Source organism: Notothenia rossii (assembly GCF_949606895.1).
Source record: "Notothenia rossii genome assembly, chromosome: 1".
Lineage (NCBI taxonomy): Eukaryota > Metazoa > Chordata > Actinopteri > Perciformes > Nototheniidae > Notothenia > Notothenia rossii.
This window is the reverse complement of record NC_136912.1, coordinates 86,169,104-86,188,507: the sequence shown is the minus strand read 5'-3', so window position 1 is coordinate 86,188,507 and position 19,404 is coordinate 86,169,104. Positions and strand designations below refer to the sequence as shown.

The window sequence follows — 19,404 nt, the reverse complement described above, 5'->3', positions numbered from 1 at the left end:
CTATTTACTTTTCAGATCACAATGTCTTCATACCCTTCCTGTCCAGTAAAAACGTTGAATCTACAGATTGGGTGATTTCAGATTAACAGAAGGATCAAGTGGTCATCATCACCACAAGCCTTTAACAACTCCAGCAGTAACGTCACACACATTAATAATCTAAACACATCACACGTCTTAGTAAAACATTGACAGGGAACATTTTACTGCAACATTACTTTGACTATTAATGCTTAAAGTATATTATTTTACTTCTAATTCTTATTTACTTTGACTTTAAATGTGTTGAATACTTCTTTCATCACTTGGCACTACAATGACAGATAATTATTTCCTGTAATTTTCCAACGTCTGGACATTGAAATAAATAACGTAGTCTTTAGGTTTTCTCCAGCATTTTCAAAGCTTCCTTATAAATCTGTCCATGAATCACTACCAAAATGAAGAAGACAGGGATTCAGGTTTAATCCCATAAATGCCTGATTCCCACATGGAAGATTGAGAGGATTTATTTGTATTCTGACCTGATGAGGAAAGTCTGCAGGTTGATGTTCATAATCACTTTTAGAGTCTGACACCTGTGAGAGGTGGAGCTGCTGAGCACAACAAGCTGCAAGATGCATTTTCATCATCACATTTTCCACGCCAACCAAAGTCTCTCTCTCCATCGTATCTTTGTATGATATATTTTGGGGACTTTCCCTTAAAACTGCACTAACCACCTTAAGGTGTATAAGCACAATACTAGTTTATAATAATGTATCGACTGCAGTGTTGCACACAAAGCATCAGAAAAAGGGATGAGCGAATCATTTTATAGATGCAGCCCCCTGAATATATACTTATTCTTAAACTTCTCTTAGTGAACAAAAGACCCCTGAAATTTTACATTTTCAATAAGGAAGTGAAACAACTCTCAGGAAGTGTTAAAAAAACGGTGTTTGACTGCAGGTGGTACATGTGAAATGTTCAGGGGCACATTTTAATACCGCAAAACTGAGCCTTTATATGTAACAGGAAAACCCCACAACTGACTTTTGTCTGGATGTGTTTTGGAAAGAGTTAAACTCAGTGTCACTTCAGTGTCGGATCATTAACAATGGCTAACAATAGAATCATACAGTGGTCACACCTTAATACTGAAATAAAACAAACACGTTCAGTAGTAAATAGAGATCAGCTGACTTAATTGTGACATGTGCAGGATGAGTTACATCTCTATAATTAGAGCTGTGTATTTACGTAACATGCGGTTCAAAATGCTGTGACCATGGTTCTATTAATTACTTATAAATAATGTATTAATTGTACAGCTGAAAAAACACATTTTGGTTGCCAGGTTGTGCAAAGTGCACTTGGCAGGGCAACCAGACCACAATATATTCAATTATATCTTAAAATAGCAGACTTCAATAATGATTATAGAGAATAAAAAATTACTTAATAACGTTCATAATTGATAACTATGTACTGTCTTTGTAGTAAGTCAGGAAAAACAACTATTCTTTTTTTTTTTTTTAATGGTCAACTGAGATGAAAAATAAATGGAGAAATATTGTAATTTTTCTCATAGACTTCTATACAAACAGACCTCATATTGCAACCAGTGGAGTCGCCCCCTGTTGGCCATTAGAGGAATGCAAGTTTTAGGGATTCCTATTGAGGCTTGACAAAATAAACTTTTCTTATTCATTTATTTACTTAGTTTTGAACAGAGCTGCTCATTACATTACATTTAGCTGACACTTTTATCCAAAGCGACTTACAATAAGTGCGTTCGACCAAGAAGATACACACTTGAAGAAAACAGAATCATATAAGTACATCAGGTTTCATAGAGCCAAAACATTTCAAGTGCTACTCATCTGGCTTTAGATAAGCCAGTCCATTGTTAGTATAAGTGCTTTGTTAGTATATAAGTACATCACTCATCATTACAGATCACCTGAAACATGATTACACAAAGGGACAGTTGTCTTCACTTCAAGTAAAGTGGTGCTTGAACATAATGCTTTCTTAAAAATCAGTTAAGTAGTGCAGATTGTCCTGTGTGTGTCGTTCCCATTGGCCCTGATATCTATGACAGTGTGTCGCAGCGTGCAGGGCTGCTCAAGGCAGCTCCTTGAGGGAAATAACCACCAGTCAGGGTTATCTCATCTGTAGACTGAGATAAACAAGTGTCCGTAGTGTGAGGAGTCATTTTTTCACTTTCTTGTAAATCAAGGGTTGACTCTCCTTCCACATTGTTCTCAGTCCCCCTCCTCCCCAGTAAAAAGCCTTCATTCAAGACATTTGTTTCTTCAGGAGTTTTGGGCCACAAAAGAGCACCAACTGAGCTGAGATTCAGCTCCAGAGGTGGATCAGTGGGCTCCACTTCCACTCTGGACAGAAAGCCTCCAAGTAATCCTTCAAACACACAACTGTCTTCATCTAAACTTGATGGTATGGCCCTTTGCTCTTCCTCTGTCTCCTTTACCTCCTCTTGTCGTGGAGTCAATGTGGCAATCTGGGGTTTGTAGCCATGCTCCTGCTGGCTGTCAAAAAGCACTGTCCCGCGGTCTGACATTAGCAAGGTTGTGTCCTCTGTGGGTTCTCCTGATGTATCCTGGGATGATTCGACGTGGATGGTGGGATACACGTCGTCCCTCTCCTCGTGATAGATAAAACTGATGGCCGACAGCGGAGGGTCGTCTTGAGTGGAGGAAAAGGAAGGTTCACTTCCAAACTCCTGTGACGAAAACAACAGCAACAAAAGTAAAGCCATAGAAAGATTTAAAATGATGAATATAGTATATTCATCATTTTAAATATATATATATATATTCAGTATATTCAATATACTGCAATCATGTTGTACAAGCGTGTGTTATCAAATGTCTGGTGTTCATTTCAAGCAGCAAGTGGCACGTTGTCAGAGTGAAGCAGAAAATTACAGCAATATGAATAACTAGAGAATGCAATTCCTGAAGAAATTGCTAGTGGGAATGCTTTATGCTGAAAAGCTGAAGCTAAACTGCTATGCTGAAACGTAATGTGTCAGAAGAAGTGAATAATTTAGATTGAAATGATACATGAACACTGGGGGCTTGAATATGTGATAAGAGAATAAAATAAAGTAAAAAGGCTTGGAAAAGCAGCAGAATATTTGAACTGCAAACTTTTGAACTAACTTGATGGCGAATGATCTGTCGCCATGCCAACGGCATTTGATGACATCCCATAATACGCTTAGATGCACTGATGGCTGCATCGTTACCAAACCTGTGAAGTTTTGGGCCGTTTGGAGGAATTTCACTGAAGTTATGAGAAAACCGTGTTTCATGGTGAGCATTGTGTTGCCATGGCAACGGCATTTGAAGAAATCTCAAAACTGTCCCGTAGATGTCTTCACGGCTGGACTGTTTGAAGTTTGAGCACTTTTTGAACATTTTCATATAGCGGCATCGTCTTTTATGGCGAGGGATGCGTTTCCATGGAAACGGCATATGATGACACCCCATAATTGACGTAGAGCTGTTGAGGGCAGGACCATTAACCATTATCTGAAGTCTGGTGCTCAGAGCATGTCAGTTGGAGTTATGACATCATCGTGTTCCATGACACAGGTGTTTATATTTGAGCTAACGACGTGTCCAGAGATCAAAGGTTTCCATGGTGGTGGTGCAGTAATCAGTGAGAGGAAAGCATTTTCAATGTTCTGAATGAGAGATAAACCTCTTACGTGAACGTTTTGTTGAAGAACCGTAACATATATCGATGAAATTTCAAAGCGTGAAGCAAGTCAAGGAACTTGAGCATCTGACGTGTACTTTTTGTGTACTTTCGGGTCAATAATGTGGCCTTTTTGGCAGATTAACTAAAGGTGTGCGGCTGCTGTGGTGGGGAAAGAAGAGGCTGAACTTACAATGGGGTTTAATGGAGACATGTTGAAAGTTGTTGTCACTTCATGCCCTCAAGAGGCATTTTGTTTAATTATTTAGCTTAATTTTCAAGCTACGAGATGTTTTCCTACGTTTCTCATGAAAAATGATGTCTCAGGAACGTAGTGTTTGGGAATTATGGCAGGTTTAAAAGAAAATATGAGGGCAAAATTAAATCTGTCCTCCACTCTAGCTGTGACATCACGCACTCTAAATCTGAAGAAGGCCTCTTTACCAAGGTCTGAAAAATGTTTAATATCTCTAAAAGTACAAATCAGATTTAAAAGTGTTACACGAATAATGTCAGAAAGATGTGTAACATTTTAAAGTTGGAATGAGGTTTCTGAGTGAAAGTATGAAGGAGCAGTTAGCAGTTGAAGTTGCATGAAGATTGTTCAAGTCTGAAGAGTTTCTCCATTGACTTCCATGTCAAAAATGTGATGAATTATGGGATGTATCTCTGGAATTATGAAAGTTATGAATAAGAAAAGTAATAGCCATCGATTCCCGACCAAGCTGAACGTTTTGATGTTCGAACGGAGTTTCTGCGATGTGGAATGTGGTTGAAGAAGAGGTGCAAAATAACCCGGCGGAATAATAAAGAATGTCGTGCATAGCATAACAGATAGTTGGAATGCTGTATCAGCATTCCCACTAAATAATGATGTTTCTGTGGGAAACAAACTCCCTCAAAAGGGAACACACACTACAAGAATGGTATAACTCCAAAAAGGGCCCCTTTAAATTCAAACTTTGACTTCGGAGCTGCTTCACAGGGTCAAACCTTTCTGGCATATAGCTTAGGGCCTGACCCAGATGTGCTTTAATAGTGATCCATACAATCTTAAATCAATACTTTACGAAAGCCAATACAGAGAAGCCAGGATTTTACTGATGTGATGTGATGTAGTTTGTGTGAAAGTACAAGTTGAATTGTAGAGATGGACCACATACTGCTATAGTCCAGGCTGGTAAACCTAGTCTAGATACTACAATGTTGTTGTCTTTGATCAAATATAACTATTCTTGTATTGTTCCTGTTGGGGTAGTTGCAGAGTTGTTGCTCTTTTGGTGACAGCAGTTCACACAAAAAGAGGTAACAGTGAATTCATTACCTTTAGTAGTCTGATGGCATTACTGTTTCCTAGTTTTGGTAAGTTCTCATCAAGCCAGGCCGGTCCCCAGGATATACATTTCTGTTTAATCCTGAGATAGAAAGACACATTTCAGTATTGATAATGTTGGTAATTATCAGCTGCAGTAATCATGCATGATGTACAGGATTCAGAAAAGTATTGTTAAACTGCTAATGTGTATTACTCATAATGGCAATGCTATATTGCATGAAGCACACATTCAGTATCTCAGTATTCAGCTAAAACCACTTATCGGGTTGATTTGACCACATATACAGATTTTAATCTTTGCGAAGGGGTTTCTGTTCATATCAATTGTGTGGCTTCATGATCTGGGGCTCATATTGCGGTGTTGCATTTCATGAAGTCAGCCACAGAGGCATCCATCCAGATTACTAGTAAAACAAAACCTATGCACATTCAAAATCATTTGCAGTGAATTAAGAAAGCAGTGTTGTTGATCCTCAGAATATTCTCACTATTGTTATATGATGTCCGTTGTTATGATCGTTTTGTTTCCATTAAACAATAGTACATAAGTAATGCTTATTAATACCTTTTTCTCACACAACTACAGCACATCAGGTTGGCTACGATCGCCAGAAAGAGGGTTATGACAAAAACGATCCCAATCACCAGGCCAGCTAAAGGAAAGAAGAAGGAAAAGACACAGCACATTTTCAGTGAGTTGAGACACAAAGTTTAGTTAATCCTACCGCATGATGATTTCTTGTCTATATATAAAATGAAAGGGAATTACAGATACTGGGAAATGACTTCCCAGACCAGGCATAGATCGGGGTACAGGATGGCATCAGGAGACTGACCTGCAGGGGATTCAGGCTGGGAGAAGATCCGCTTCCCCGGCTGTCCTTCTCCTGCGGAGGTGGAGGCGGAGAGCTGCACAGCCAGAGTTCCTTCAGGACAGTCCAGCCACAGAATCCTGGGGCCGGAGCCAGACACCGTCACTGAATAAAACACAGTCAGGGTTTCTGTTGGGGAAATATTTTCCTGGGCCCATAACTTTGACCCAGTTTATCTGTTGGTACTGCCCTCACTGAGCACAGGCCTGCAACATTGGGCTTTATCTTGTTATGCACAATGTTGATTATTCTCTCAGAACTAGCTAAATACATTGGTCTGGGGTAGAGATCTTCAGAATTGGTTTGGCATCCGTTGTGTCAACTCGTGGCTCAGCACGTCTTGTGAATTCTCCGGCCGAAGCTCCAAATAAACCATCAGTATTTGCCATCAAAGTTCGAGCTCTCCCCGTGTCTCTCTGAGTCCTGTCTCCATTGCTTCAGAAGTTTCCATCACAGTTGCCTTTATTATGGTAATACCATATGGTAATATGGACATTTTGTTCTCATTTTCAGGTTCATATTTATATTTTGTGCCTCTACTGAAACATGTTTACATGCTCTAATGTTCAAAAAGTTCTATATTTTGTCTGAAATGAGAGCCCAGTCTATTCTGGCACAGCTTTAGAAATGTACTGCTAAATACCTAAGTTTGCAGGACAACCCAAGAGTATGTCTTTAACGGCTTATTTCTATATTTTTGTCAGTGTAATAATAATAATAATAATAATTGATTACATTTGTATAGCGCCTTTCGAGGGACCCAAGGCTGCTTTACATGGTGAACAAACAAACAAACAAACAAAGGGGGCAAATAATAAAGTAAAAACTTAAATAAATAGCAGTAGGAGTGGAAGCAGGGGGACTGTGATGGGTTAGGGGTCAAAGGCCATGGAGAACAAGTGACATCAGAACTGCTGTCTTCAGACTAGCACTGGATTCTGATCATTTATTACTATGTGGTAATTTATGTGAGACATAAGTAACTGCAAAAAAAGGAAATAAGATGAGAATAAGATATTAATGACGTAAAACATCAGATGAAATTACTTAAAGAATTCCACTATATAAAGTACATATACAACATGTCAACAAGAGTAAGCTCTCAGGTGTTTTAACATTGAGGTTCTGGAAATAGTGTATGAGGCAGGCTGGGTAGTAACAGCCTTATGTTTGCATGTGTGCATGTAGCCACACGACTTCCTGTTCGTGGTAAAAGCCAGTTCTTGAAAACTATGATTCACTGAAAGCACTGTGAACAAGACAACCAGGGTTTGAATGTTCTCACTAGTTAATACATACATTCCTTTGTCCTAGTCAAAGATAAATTCAAATGTACAATCAGTTTGGTCCAACAAAAAGCCTAGAGGAAATAACTCCAAGTCAAGCTTTCTGAGATAAAACGTGCACATGTTTATGTATGGTGAGGGGTTTCTGATGGATCAATGCTAGAAGAACAGATTTTCTTCACAAGTTCTATATTGTATGTGGATGTTTGCTGTTTTAATAATGAATAATTATCAAAAGAGTCAAACTTGCTGTGTGACATTCACCACGTTACTGGAAGTCAGAGGTGAAATACCCTGCTGACTGCTGATGCATTGTGGGAGGGGAGTATCAGTGGAATGCTGCCTGCAAACTTTCCATTATGTCACTGTGGCTTGTGACACACAAAATATGCATACTACTGCACATATATAGGTATTTCCCACACATCTGCATACACAGGCAGGTAAAGTACACACGACATAGGGTTAGTAGAGCATAAAGATAAGTCCTACTCATGAACAAGAACAGGAAACAAGCACAGCACAATTGTGTTTCCTCCGAGCCGTCTGATCTCATAAATTACCCACAGTGCCATGCAAATAATGTTTTACTATTACAGGATAAATCAGATTTAAAAATATCAATACATTGCAGGTGGATTGAATCTTGTTGTGTTTACAGTACTGAAATAAATATGTGAAATATTTAAATAAAAAATTGAGAAAAAGTTGTATATTCAGAATTAGGATCATCCTAACAATGTTCAAAGGTAGTGCTGCAAAATCAATTTTCATTAATGATTCAAGTGTTTTTCACAACGTCTTAGAGCAGAAGGGGACGTCTTAGCGTCATTTGGTTTTTCCAATTTACAGTCTTAAAAATAAACAAAAAAAAGACAAAGAAAAGGAGTTTTCTTGAAAACTCGTTTCTGATTGAAAGAAATTACAAAAACAATCTTCCCATTTAAAAATAGCACCTGCTGAATTTTCAGTCAATCAACTAGTTGTTTAATCAATCAATAGTTTCAGCCATTTTCATTTAAATAAGCTCACCGCTGAGTTTAGTGTTGCTGGAGTCGAGTGTCTGCAGATAGACGGTGTAGTGTGTGATGAAGCCTCTCTGCTGGTCCACAGGAAGCTCGTCCCACTGGATGTGGACCCGCCGGGCCTCGTGGACCAGAACTGACAGGTTGGGTCCAGAAACCGGCTCTGAAACAGACAGTGGGACAGAGAGAGGATAATGCTGGAGATGGGAATATAATCCCACTTCATACACATATTTTAGTTCTGAGTGTTTTGTCCTGTTATACTCTACTTAGTTTTTTTGTATATTCATATATTTGGTGTATACATTTTTTACTTAAAATTCAATCTTACATTTTCCTTTCTCTTTCTGTGTTTACATATGAGCCATTCACACCAAAGCAAATTCCTTGTATGCGTAAACCCACTTGGCAATAAACCTGTTTCTGATTCTGATCAATTCTGTTCTAAATCCTCAGAACTGTTACAGGATGTGCATTTTTATAATATGTGTAACTTTTTTATTAAAAGATGTGTTATGCATGCTTGGGTAACATTAAGCAAGCAGTCTTTGGCTCTTTTCTGCTGTAATCAAATCAAATCAAGTTTTATTTATATAGCACATTTTAAAACGATTTTTGGTTGAGCCAAAGTTCTGTACATATAATTTAAAAAAAGACACTTTACAGCAACAATGTAAATGTCCCCTCTGTGGGACAAATAAAGGTATTCCCAACTGTTTGTGTGATGAAATATTCTCCACTTAATCCCCTTATGCCTCACTAGGGATATTTTTACATTTTTAATTTGTCCAGCCCCTTAAAAATGTCCTTATCGAAACCCATTAAACCCACCATTACAGCGTAAAATCATGCCATACTATCATATTGTTAACGCAGACTTTTTTATCCTCTAAAGGCAGTCGAGGAGCTTTTTTTTTAAGTGAAGCACAAAGCTATGACTCTTACTCTGTTCTTTGGAGTAGACCAGCCTGGATGATGGAGCGCTGACTCCTCTGCTGGTCACAGCGTACAGAGAGACGTTGTACCTCACACCTGCTCTCAGGCCTGAAACAAAACAGGAGAAATAAACTCTCTCACCGTGAGTACACTAAACATTAACTTTGCTCATGCATGTAAACTCATCTGTATTAAGAGCTTTAAACAAATGTAATTCTCCAACTGCCCACAAGAAGACGCTGCTTCATCTCAGTTGAAGACATTTCCAAACATTTGGTGCCATGTTTTATTTGTATGTGATGCAATGCCAGGTTTTGAGTTATCACCATGTGTGCTGTATTGGGTACCTGTAATTAAAGTGTTGTTTTGATCTTTAGACACTCGTTGCCACTTCATCTCTGCTCCAGGTACAGTTGTCCATTGTACAACATAGTGCAGAGGTTCTCCTCCAGATGTGGACCAGTGTTTATCGTCCGTCCACGTCCAGGAGGCGAGAACAGCACTGCTGCTATCTGCAGGAGCCAACTTTCTTAAAACAGGTCCAAAACCACCTAAAACACAAGAAATTATTCAACTTTATTGGGCTTTTTTTTCTTTCTTAATTTAACTCAAACCTGTTTTTCTTGGTTTCATCTTCTGTGAAAATATTTGTGTACCTGAATGTTTGAGTGGTACATCAGCCTGTGGAGACGTCCCATACGAGGTGATGGCACTGATGCTTATTGCCTTGATTTCTGCTGGAACAGGAACTGAACTCGATGCAGGTCCACAGAGCACTTCCTGTTTCTGCTCATTACCCAGAAACATCTTGTACTGTTGCACCACTCCACTGTAATCCTCTGGAGATGGAGGCTGGGGAAGAAGTTTGGTTAATATGGTGATTCAATTTATTTCCAGGAGCTAGATAACAGATAATAGCATGAACAAATATGGCCTCAAAACCGGATATAAAGTCAATATACCACTGCTGGCTGAAAACCACAACTCGGACGCATGTGCAGAAACAATCGCCATTGCAGGCAATTTATAGAAGGCCCGTTATCTTGACTAATATTTCAAATGTATCTAGGGATCCAATTTTTTATATTGTACACAATAAAACAATATATATAAAATGCAGGTTTCAATTTTTGCACATTTTAATGCAGAACGTTTCATATTTATAAATATCAACCCATAGCTACCAGAAGCTTTGCAGTAAAACTGGAATCAGAAAGTCTGGCTCAGTCCAAAGGTCACAACATCTTAAAGAGGTAATTTTAAAGTTTTGTTATCTGTAAAAAGGAATTTTACGATAAAAGGCATTCAAAACACTGAAGTTAGTTTCAGTGAGAGGGGTTCAGGACAGGGTCGGAAAGAGAATACAGAAACAAGTTGACCCGGATTCATAATATGGTCACACATTTTTTTAAATTGTGGTTGTGGGTGTTCCCGTTCCTTAAAAACTGCAATGTATCCATGCATGCATGCATGCATATGAGATCAGTGGTAGTAGGATTGTTATGCAAATATGGTGTTTTGGGCATTTGTTGAACCACTCATCACTATAGACAGCAACTGGTTTTAAGTTGACAACATTTTTTGATTCATGTTTGGCTTTCGCTATGAATGCATGTTTGCATTACAAAATGAATAATATGATTACATTACCTTCCACAAAACAGTCACATTTGACCCCGGGCTGACGAACGTCCTCCACACATGCAGCTGCTGAGACGGACCTGAAGAGACGTTTAATCACAGGTTTATTTGAGTGCATCACATAAAAAAAAAAAAATTAGTAATATTTTTGAGCTCAACCTTTTCCAGGACTTCTCCCCCTCACAGATGCGCTCCATTTGCTGCAGTTTGACCTGGGCGTGTTGTTATGCGGCATGTATGTTCTCATCTGGAACTCATAATCAGTCAGAGGCCTCAGGCCAGACACTCGAATCTGACTCTCGTTGAGATCGGCTCCCTCTGCCACTGTCTAGAAAACATCAAGACCCTAAGTCACATCAACAATGGCTGATTAAAGCTAATGCTAATGACCACTAAGCTACCATAGGTGTTGTAGTTTGACTCTACCCAGGAGGAGGCCTTATCTGTGCGGAGCCAGACATCAGATCTGAGATGCTCGGAGGAGTCAGAGGTTTCCCATCGCAACACGGCTGCTTGGGAGTTATTCCCAAACTCTATGTTCACGATACGAGGGGTCTCTGGTATCACTGCAATACAAACTAATATAAATGTGGCTCAGAGAATCCAAGGTGTCATGCTGCAAGCTCAGCCAAATAACTCGACACCTGGCATTTAATATTAAGGTAATCCAAAAGTAACAGAAAGTAATCGGGTTACAATACTTTTATTTTGTGAAACTAAGATTCATTTAATGTTTGTTTTTTTACATGTAACTATATTGTCACTGACATTTTTTTTTTAAAGAAAACCCCCCAACACTGAAGAAATGATGTCTTACCCAGATCCTTTAGATAGAAGATGAATGGATCAGATTGAGATTCTCCAAAGGGATTGTAAGCAGTGATAATCAACTGGTATTTAATGTTTTCTTCTATCACCGCTCTGGATATGGTGAGGGGGTTAGGCCTACCCTTTTGTTTATCATCTTGGATCTGATACAACTCTATCCAGGTCCCATTTTCCCTGCAAATACAAAATCAACAGCTAAAATACCAATTAAAAATAAGGTTTTCTCTTTTCAAAAGCATAAACTAACCTCCAAGAAAACCTGTTAAAGATGAATTTGGCTTAAAAAAAGAACACCGTACCTGTTTAGTGAAATGTTGTAGGTGGTATTGACGTGTGTTTTCTGTCCTTTCTCCCAGGAGCATATTATATTATCTGAGCTTCTTGTCGTTTCACATATTATGTTTTCAGGTTTATCTGGAGGGACTTCAAGTACAGGGGATGGGAAACAAAATAGAAACATCTTTTTAAAAGTCATTTTTGTATGCCTGCTTAGAAATGCAAAACATATGTACTTTAAACCGTCACACAAAAAGAAAGTGTAATATTACTTTTTCAACTAAATAATAATTGGAGTTTTATATTAATCCAAATCATATCAAAGTTGTACAGTTTCTTCAAAATTTAAGACGGAAAGATAATTTTAACTTAACATTTTGAGAATATGCTTTTTTTTGTACCTTTTTGGTACTTTATATATTTGGACATGATCATTTCACTATTTTGTTATGACAGCTGCACATCACAAGGGTTAAAATATAAGTAAATAGGAGTTTGATATATGGTATCTTGAATGTGTCGACCTTAATTCCTGCCTCAAGACAAATGGATTTAGTCATCTTGCATCTCCGATTGCTTAAAACTACAGAAAATAGCTTCCATGTCCTTCAAAACTACCTAGCAACAAAAAGCTGCGTTCACATGATACCGTTGACATTGCTGTTGTGTTTCCATGGAGAAACCTTTGCGGTCCGATTAGGCGAAGGCACTATCCTCTGCGTTTTGCACCGCTCTAAATTATTGCTAAGATCTGATTTCAAAGTTCTATTCATTTCAAATTTGACCTTGTTGACCTTATCAGAGGAAAGCTGTATGCGGCGCGCGAAGCTAGCTAACCACAGAAGCTAAACTGCCAAAACTAACTGCCTGTTTTCACCACAAGGCTCTGCACCACACCTTGCAGTGAGCAAAGAGCAGACTGCGTATCATGTGAATGTAGCTTAGAGCTTAATTTACGTCTCAAAATCATGCTCGAAATAGTCGCAGAGCTTCTTAAACTTTGACCTCGTGTACCGCTGACCTTTCAACGTACAACCTATCAGAGGACAGGTGTATGTAGCAGTGAACGCAACCGTAGAAACTAAATGTACTGGCTGTTTACACCGCAAGGCTTTAAACGCAAAACTTTACAGTGAGTAAAGAGAAAATTGCGTGTCATGTGAACGCAGCTTAATTGAGTTGGACAGATATTGTCTTTAGAAAATATTGCTGTAATTCCCACATCCTACATGAATGTACTGTAGACGTCAGAGATAACTGTACATACGCCCGCCTTTAAGGTCCCCTCCATCGACAATCTTAGAAGAGTCTGGGCCCTTCAGCATGCAGATCACTGAAGAAGATGGCATCCGGAAATTGATCAGATTGAATATCGCTGTGCAGTTGACTTCCTTGGAAGAAGTCACAGTCTCGCCATTCACCTCCAGGGACAATTTGAAACTGGAGGACAATAACATAACTGCATTTGAATACTTTCTACATAATGAACTGTATACAAAGATGCATGTACAGAAGACAATAGTCATATTGTATTGTAGGCTATAAAATTATGTCTAACATTCATACCCCTTTTCACATTTGTTGGTGTGGCAGTACACTGTCAGGTTTGAGCCGATGAGGAAGAGTTTAGCTGGTTTAACTGTCAGGAAGCCCAGGAGATTCATTTGAGAGCTGCAAACTGGGAGCAAAGGAAAACATGTTCAAAAAACACAGACGCAGAGGTTTACATAGCAGTACTATTCAAAGCAAGCAATTATGTGAATTTTCAAAGCAAGTGTTAGTTCATTGAAACCCTGCAGTACAGTAAACATGTTTAAATTCTAAAATGCAGGAATGTGATTCTTTCTTTCTGCTTTCTCTTTATAATAACACATCCCAGGAAAGGTTTAAGACAAAGAAGTGTGTCTTCCAATGATTATTTAATCGTAATGCAAAATATATCGAAATTCTTTTAAGCTCAGCAGAGCTGCAAAGACGAAACCACAAAGGCTACCAAGTTGTGCTACCTCTAAATCAGGGAGTGCGCTCTAACAGACATTAACAAGCCAATAGTGATAGCATTGATGGATGTATTTTAACTGTAGTACTCACGCTTAATGGAAAAACAGAGAAGAACAATGAGGATCCTCCAAAGCGTGGAGGAGAGATTCATTGCAGCATTTATTCTCATTTAGACTCAGCAGCTGTTAACACAAGTTGTTAATATTATAAATCACCAAATATTTTTTGGGTAAAAATTAGTCAGTGGGAATTTCCGTAAATATGTGACCTTTAAAACTTACCCTTAGCCATTCAGCAGTCTGTGTGCAGAAGATCTTCTGTCTGACATGAGGAAGAGACAGTGTTTGACGCATGCACCATGGTAGATAAGACCAAAGGGTATTTATATTCTGTGTAATCCTGAGATCTGACTGAGATTAAAATACATTACGTCAAACTTCAACTTTAGATTTTTAAAGACGTTTCTAAAACAAGGTTCAAGGCTTTTATTAGTTATACGTGCATAGCTACAGTGTAGTTATGACGAAGAACAGCGCAACACAATAAAACAGATAAACAGAAAAAATTGTAAATTAAATAGTAAATACAAAAGTAAAATTGTAAATAGTGAAATAGTGAAAGTGATTGGAATGATATATTAGATAAATAATTCCTAAGTAGCAGCCAGATCAATGTTATGATGTTGTTTCAAGACAAACGGCTATGCATGTTCCATCCAGTTGATTTTCTACCTTTTTTTTGTACATTACATACTCTATCAGAAACCCTAAACACCTTCCAGTTACATTAGTTGATAGGGTAAGAAAGAACTCACCAGAATTGAATGGCGTCTGTGTGCCTTCAGGGTTTTCTCATCAGGATACATCCAACACATTTTGAGCGTTCATGTAGTCTTCCTCAGATGACTTGCTTTGAGTGATGCTTCTGAATAAAGTGATCTATCCTGTGTTGAAAGAAACATCTTAAAGAGGCCACTGACCTAGTTTGGTGGTGTTTTGCTAGACCCAGAAACTGTGACAGTAGCTTCAGTACTTTGATGCTCTACTTTGGTTACCTGTTTTCATCCCCACAAAGGTTCAGATGACGTTAAATGTCAGATTGCTGAGAACCTGCAAGGAAACGTGCTGCTGTTGGCGGATAAAATAGGTGATCAACTCAACATGTAACTCACTGCATGACCTCAATTTCTACTTGGAAAAAAAGATGATGACCGTAGCTTAACAGCAACCTCATTAGCTTTGTTTCTGTTAGTGTAGACCCTTTCTTTTTATAGTTACTTAAAATGTGCTTATGAATGGCAAGATACACAGTCAATACATATTTATTTAAGTATAATTCACTGCTGTCCCTGAACTGACAGAACTTAAAGATGATATGCCTTTTAGGTAGTTAATGAAGGTAGATATGGTGCAAAATGCGAGAGCGTGTAAAACCTGATGTGGGCACTTGCAGAAAAAAAATCTGAGTTTGTGTGCATACATTTACACTTGTATAAAATATCCACGTAACTGTGAACCAAATGTACACTTGTATAAAATATCCACGTAACTGTGAACCAAATTTGAAGTCACAGAAGAAAAAAAAAAGTTTTGTAGCTTGTAGAAAAAAAATGAACTTAGTGATGAAATATTCACTTGCAGAAAAATACATATTGCAACTGCAACTTGGTTATTACAAACTCTCAAATCAGTCATTACAACTTGACGAATCTGCTCTGTGGCAGTATAAATCGACGAATCTGCGGTCTTGACTTTTGCTACACTTCTTGCGATAAATGTGTCGCAAAAGTAATTTTCACCTGTAGATCAGCTGTACAGTAGATGAGGGGGGAGGGAGGGAGGGTGGGTTGGAGCGAAGGGGCGGAGTTGTAAATTGTAATTATGTACAAGTGTACATTTGGTTCACAGTTACGTGGATATTTTATACAAGTGTAAATGTATGCACACAAACTCAGATTTTTTTTCTGCAAGTGCTCACATCAGGTTTTACAGGCTCTCGCATTTTGCACCATATCTACATTCATAGTTAGGTTTGTAAAATAAACTTACATTTTAATCCTGAAGGAGGTCACTGCGCATTAAAAAACATTAAAACAATCACCCCAACTTTTCTCATTAAGGTGTTTGCTTCTGTATAAAGTCCGTCGGAGTGCCAGGGTGTTGACTGTGAGACTTTCTTAAGTTTACATGATTTTTTCCATCTCTTACCTAAAACGCTTGACATGGAAAACCCAGATGTGAAGATAAAAGACACCTCAAGCTTCTTCTTTGCTCATTTTAAGAACTGACATATAAAAAAATATCAAAGGATTAAAGTCCTGGTTTCTGCTAGACAAATGATATTCAACACATCAAACAAGCAGGTAGATAAACAGCACTGACTCACTGCATGGTATTCACTCATGGAAGTGTTTTTCTCACCTGCAAAACCTCTGAAACCACAGTGTGAACATGAACACAGTGGTCTGAATCAGAACACAAACGCAATATCACTATTATTTATGTAAACAAGTTGCAGAAACATTCAAATGTGGAGTAAAAAGAAAGGAGGAAATACTTCTTTCTCAAACGGGAATGGGTATTATTGCATATTGATGACAGTCGATTACAATAACAACCTTAAAGGATTTACTCAAAAAGACAACTGATTTTGGGGGACCGTGTGCAAAGTGCAAAACAAGCCAATATCTCTCTTCTTCTGTTTTATTTTGGCAATGTTTATGAGTATTTTGCACAGATGTGCACAATGCAACCACTTTAAAACTGCACAGCTCTTCAACTTTTACGTATATTCCACAGTAAAATGTGATATGCTGTACTGTACTGTACCCAATATACAAGCTGTTAATAAACTTTTCAATCAATCAATCAATCAATCATATCGTAAATGTATTTTGCTTTTTTATATATTTAAGTGTTTTTGTGATTTAAAAAAAATGTTATAATAATTTGTATAACAATTCTATACTATCTCTCTCTCTTTCTCTCTCTCTCTCTCTCTCTCTCTCTCTGTCTGTCTATGTATGATGTACATTTCATGTGAAAATGTACTTGGCAATTAAATAATCCTGATTTGATACCTAATACAATTATGTGTAATCTGTTGACATAAAATATGTAATAAATCATATTAATGTTGTATTTTGTTGCATTATAAAAAGCAACTTGCAGATTTGGTTTACTTTTTAATTTAATTTTGTAGTTCATAGTTTAATTACCGGTTTGACGGATTATAAGCAATGGGCACGGAAATCAAATGTTTGAAAACAAACGAAAAGCTAAATAAAGAAATTCTTTATCAGGCGTGCCTCTTGGACCTTTGGGATTATGTATTTGCAAAGATACATGAATAAAAGTTACAGTGCAGTGTGAGATACACACAGTGGTCAAGTTGTAAAAAAAAGCCAGGGGGGATGGTGGATCTACATGCCCCCCCCCCCCCCCCCCCCCCGGAGATTAAAAACAAAAACAAACCTGCAATTCAGGGTAGTTGAGTAGACTGGATATATGTTTGGTGCTGACTGCCTTAAGGGCCCTTAATTTGATCTGATGACAGCGCATTTGGTGGGAGACCAACGTTGTACCCTTTTGATTAGTGTTTAAGCACAAAGATAATTATTATATTCTATTACTGTAAAACAACTTGCATGCTATGGATATATTACGTGTCAGATACTCCTGTCATTGATCTTGACCAAGGCACCTCAGAATTAGAGTTGGTCCCATGGCTACCACTGCTCCTACATAGTTAGGGTAAATGCAGAGGACACATTTTCCCACTGGGTGCAAGTGCAACTTCAACTTCAACTTCACACTCACAATACCTATAAATCTACTGGGAATTCATCCATTAAATGTTGAAACAAAACCTCACAAAACATTGAACATGAATCCTCTCTAGTCAAGTCCATTTTAATTCAAGTGCAAGAACATGGATTAAACAAATATACTATTTACAAAATCTGAAAATAATACATATAATATGATATACAAATACAAATAAACAGTTTTATTCAATGGCTACCAACCCAATTCTCCCCTATACTGTAGTATCTCATAGGATCTTCCAAAGAGTTTCATAATCATGTTTTTTAATGACAACTTTCCGGGCTCTTGCTCTCAGATCATTAGCCAAGCTATGACTTTGAAGGCAAGACTTGACATAAACTTCTGGTTTGAACATTTGTAGTGGAGGGCCAACACACTTGATGAAAAGCAAGGCTGACATACTTTTTACCTCTAGCGTGCTTCTAGTTGTGGTTAAAATGTTCATCTGACTGAACCCACGCTCACACTCAGCTGTGGAGATGACCAGTGTGTTCACTGCTTGAAGGAGGGGTTTTAGCTCTTCTGGTGCTTGTGGTGTCATTTCATCAACAGTTTTGAGTTTCACCATATCAACATATTCCCTCATTCCTCTCTGAATTTGTCTGCCATCATCAAGCTTGAAAAAGGAGCAGAGTTCCTGTATTTCCTTTTCGGCATAACGAACACCACACACATCTGGCCAGTTTGATGGCTGCAGCACTTTGACATTGTCAAGAAAGCTCTGGTACTCTTCTTTGCTTCTCTGTTTTCCAGGCAGTGATCCCATTCTTGTCTCAATTTTAGCAGCCAAAGCATGAAAAAAATGTTGGTGGTTTATTTCTCTGCTGTGTCTTAAATTATTTGTTAGTGGCACCCCTTTGAATAGCTTCAAACCGATTGCAGTCTGAGCCACTTCTGCCGCTGGTCCAGGCTGCTCTGCCATGGACTTCAACACACGGACCTGCCGACTGAGTATTGCTACAGCCTTGGGGAGCGTCATGTTTCTGTCTTGAAGAGAGAGAGAGAATTCAGACAACTCTTCTAAAGCATCATACATGATTCCAAGATTGTGCACAAAGGTGACATTAGAAAGGCGATCTATTAAACCACTGAACATGCATTTCTCTGTTGAACTTCTTTTAGGATCAACTGAGGCATTGGAAAAGTGCTTGTGGATTGCAGGGTACTGCTGCCATACAGCTTTAATGGTCCTGTAACTGGATGCCACCCATCTAGTGCTGAGAATTCTCCCTATGTTCAGACACTGTAAAGCAAGTTCCTCACAACATTCAGTGAGCTCACGGCGGTTTTTGGCCGATGCATGATAGAGACTGTACACTTTGTCAAAGAAAAACTGGAAGTCATTCATCCCTACAGTTTCTTCAACAGCATCTCCAACACTCAGCTCAAGACGGTGGTTCATGCAGTGCCACACCATTACGGTTGGAAACTTTTCTACGATTTTGGTTGCAACACCTGCTTTACTTCCAAGCATTACAGAAGCTCCATCTGATGCAAAGCAAACAAAGCGTTCACTCAGAATAGCTTCAGAGAAGCCATGATGTGACAGATGTTTCATTAGAGCTTGATAGATTTCACCTGCATTGGTAGCAGAAAGCTCAACTAGATCCAAGAAGAATGTTAGGGGCTCTTCACTCATCCCTAAGCTCGCTCTAATATAAATGA

General features: G+C 38.4%; 1 protein-coding gene across 3 annotated transcripts; it reads right to left on the bottom strand.

The window, feature by feature from the left end:
- Nucleotides 1–1,677: 1,677 nt before the first annotated feature.
- Nucleotides 1,678–15,265, bottom strand: il23r (interleukin 23 receptor). 3 transcript variants are annotated; one of them, XM_079674560.1, is made up of 19 exons: nucleotides 14,967–15,265; nucleotides 14,727–14,855; nucleotides 14,194–14,233; nucleotides 14,003–14,094; nucleotides 13,478–13,589; nucleotides 13,179–13,351; nucleotides 11,935–12,058; nucleotides 11,625–11,809; nucleotides 11,234–11,373; nucleotides 10,967–11,135; nucleotides 10,817–10,887; nucleotides 9,823–10,018; nucleotides 9,514–9,717; nucleotides 9,176–9,274; nucleotides 8,238–8,393; nucleotides 5,884–6,024; nucleotides 5,613–5,700; nucleotides 5,036–5,126; nucleotides 1,678–2,728 (listed from the first exon to the last, which is right to left on the bottom strand). In XM_079674560.1, exons 4-19 carry the CDS (start codon nucleotides 14,079–14,081, stop codon nucleotides 2,078–2,080), a joined length of 2,679 nt encoding a protein of 892 aa, XP_079530686.1. In that variant the 5' UTR covers nucleotides 14,082–14,094; nucleotides 14,194–14,233; nucleotides 14,727–14,855; nucleotides 14,967–15,265; the 3' UTR covers nucleotides 1,678–2,077. The 3 variants fall into 3 exon arrangements, with proteins under 3 accessions (XP_079530686.1, XP_079530687.1, XP_079530685.1); XM_079674561.1 differs by having other exon boundaries at nucleotides 14,194–14,322; nucleotides 14,727–15,265; XM_079674559.1 differs by having other exon boundaries at nucleotides 14,727–15,265.
- Between the last annotated feature and the right edge of the window lie 4,139 nt (nucleotides 15,266–19,404).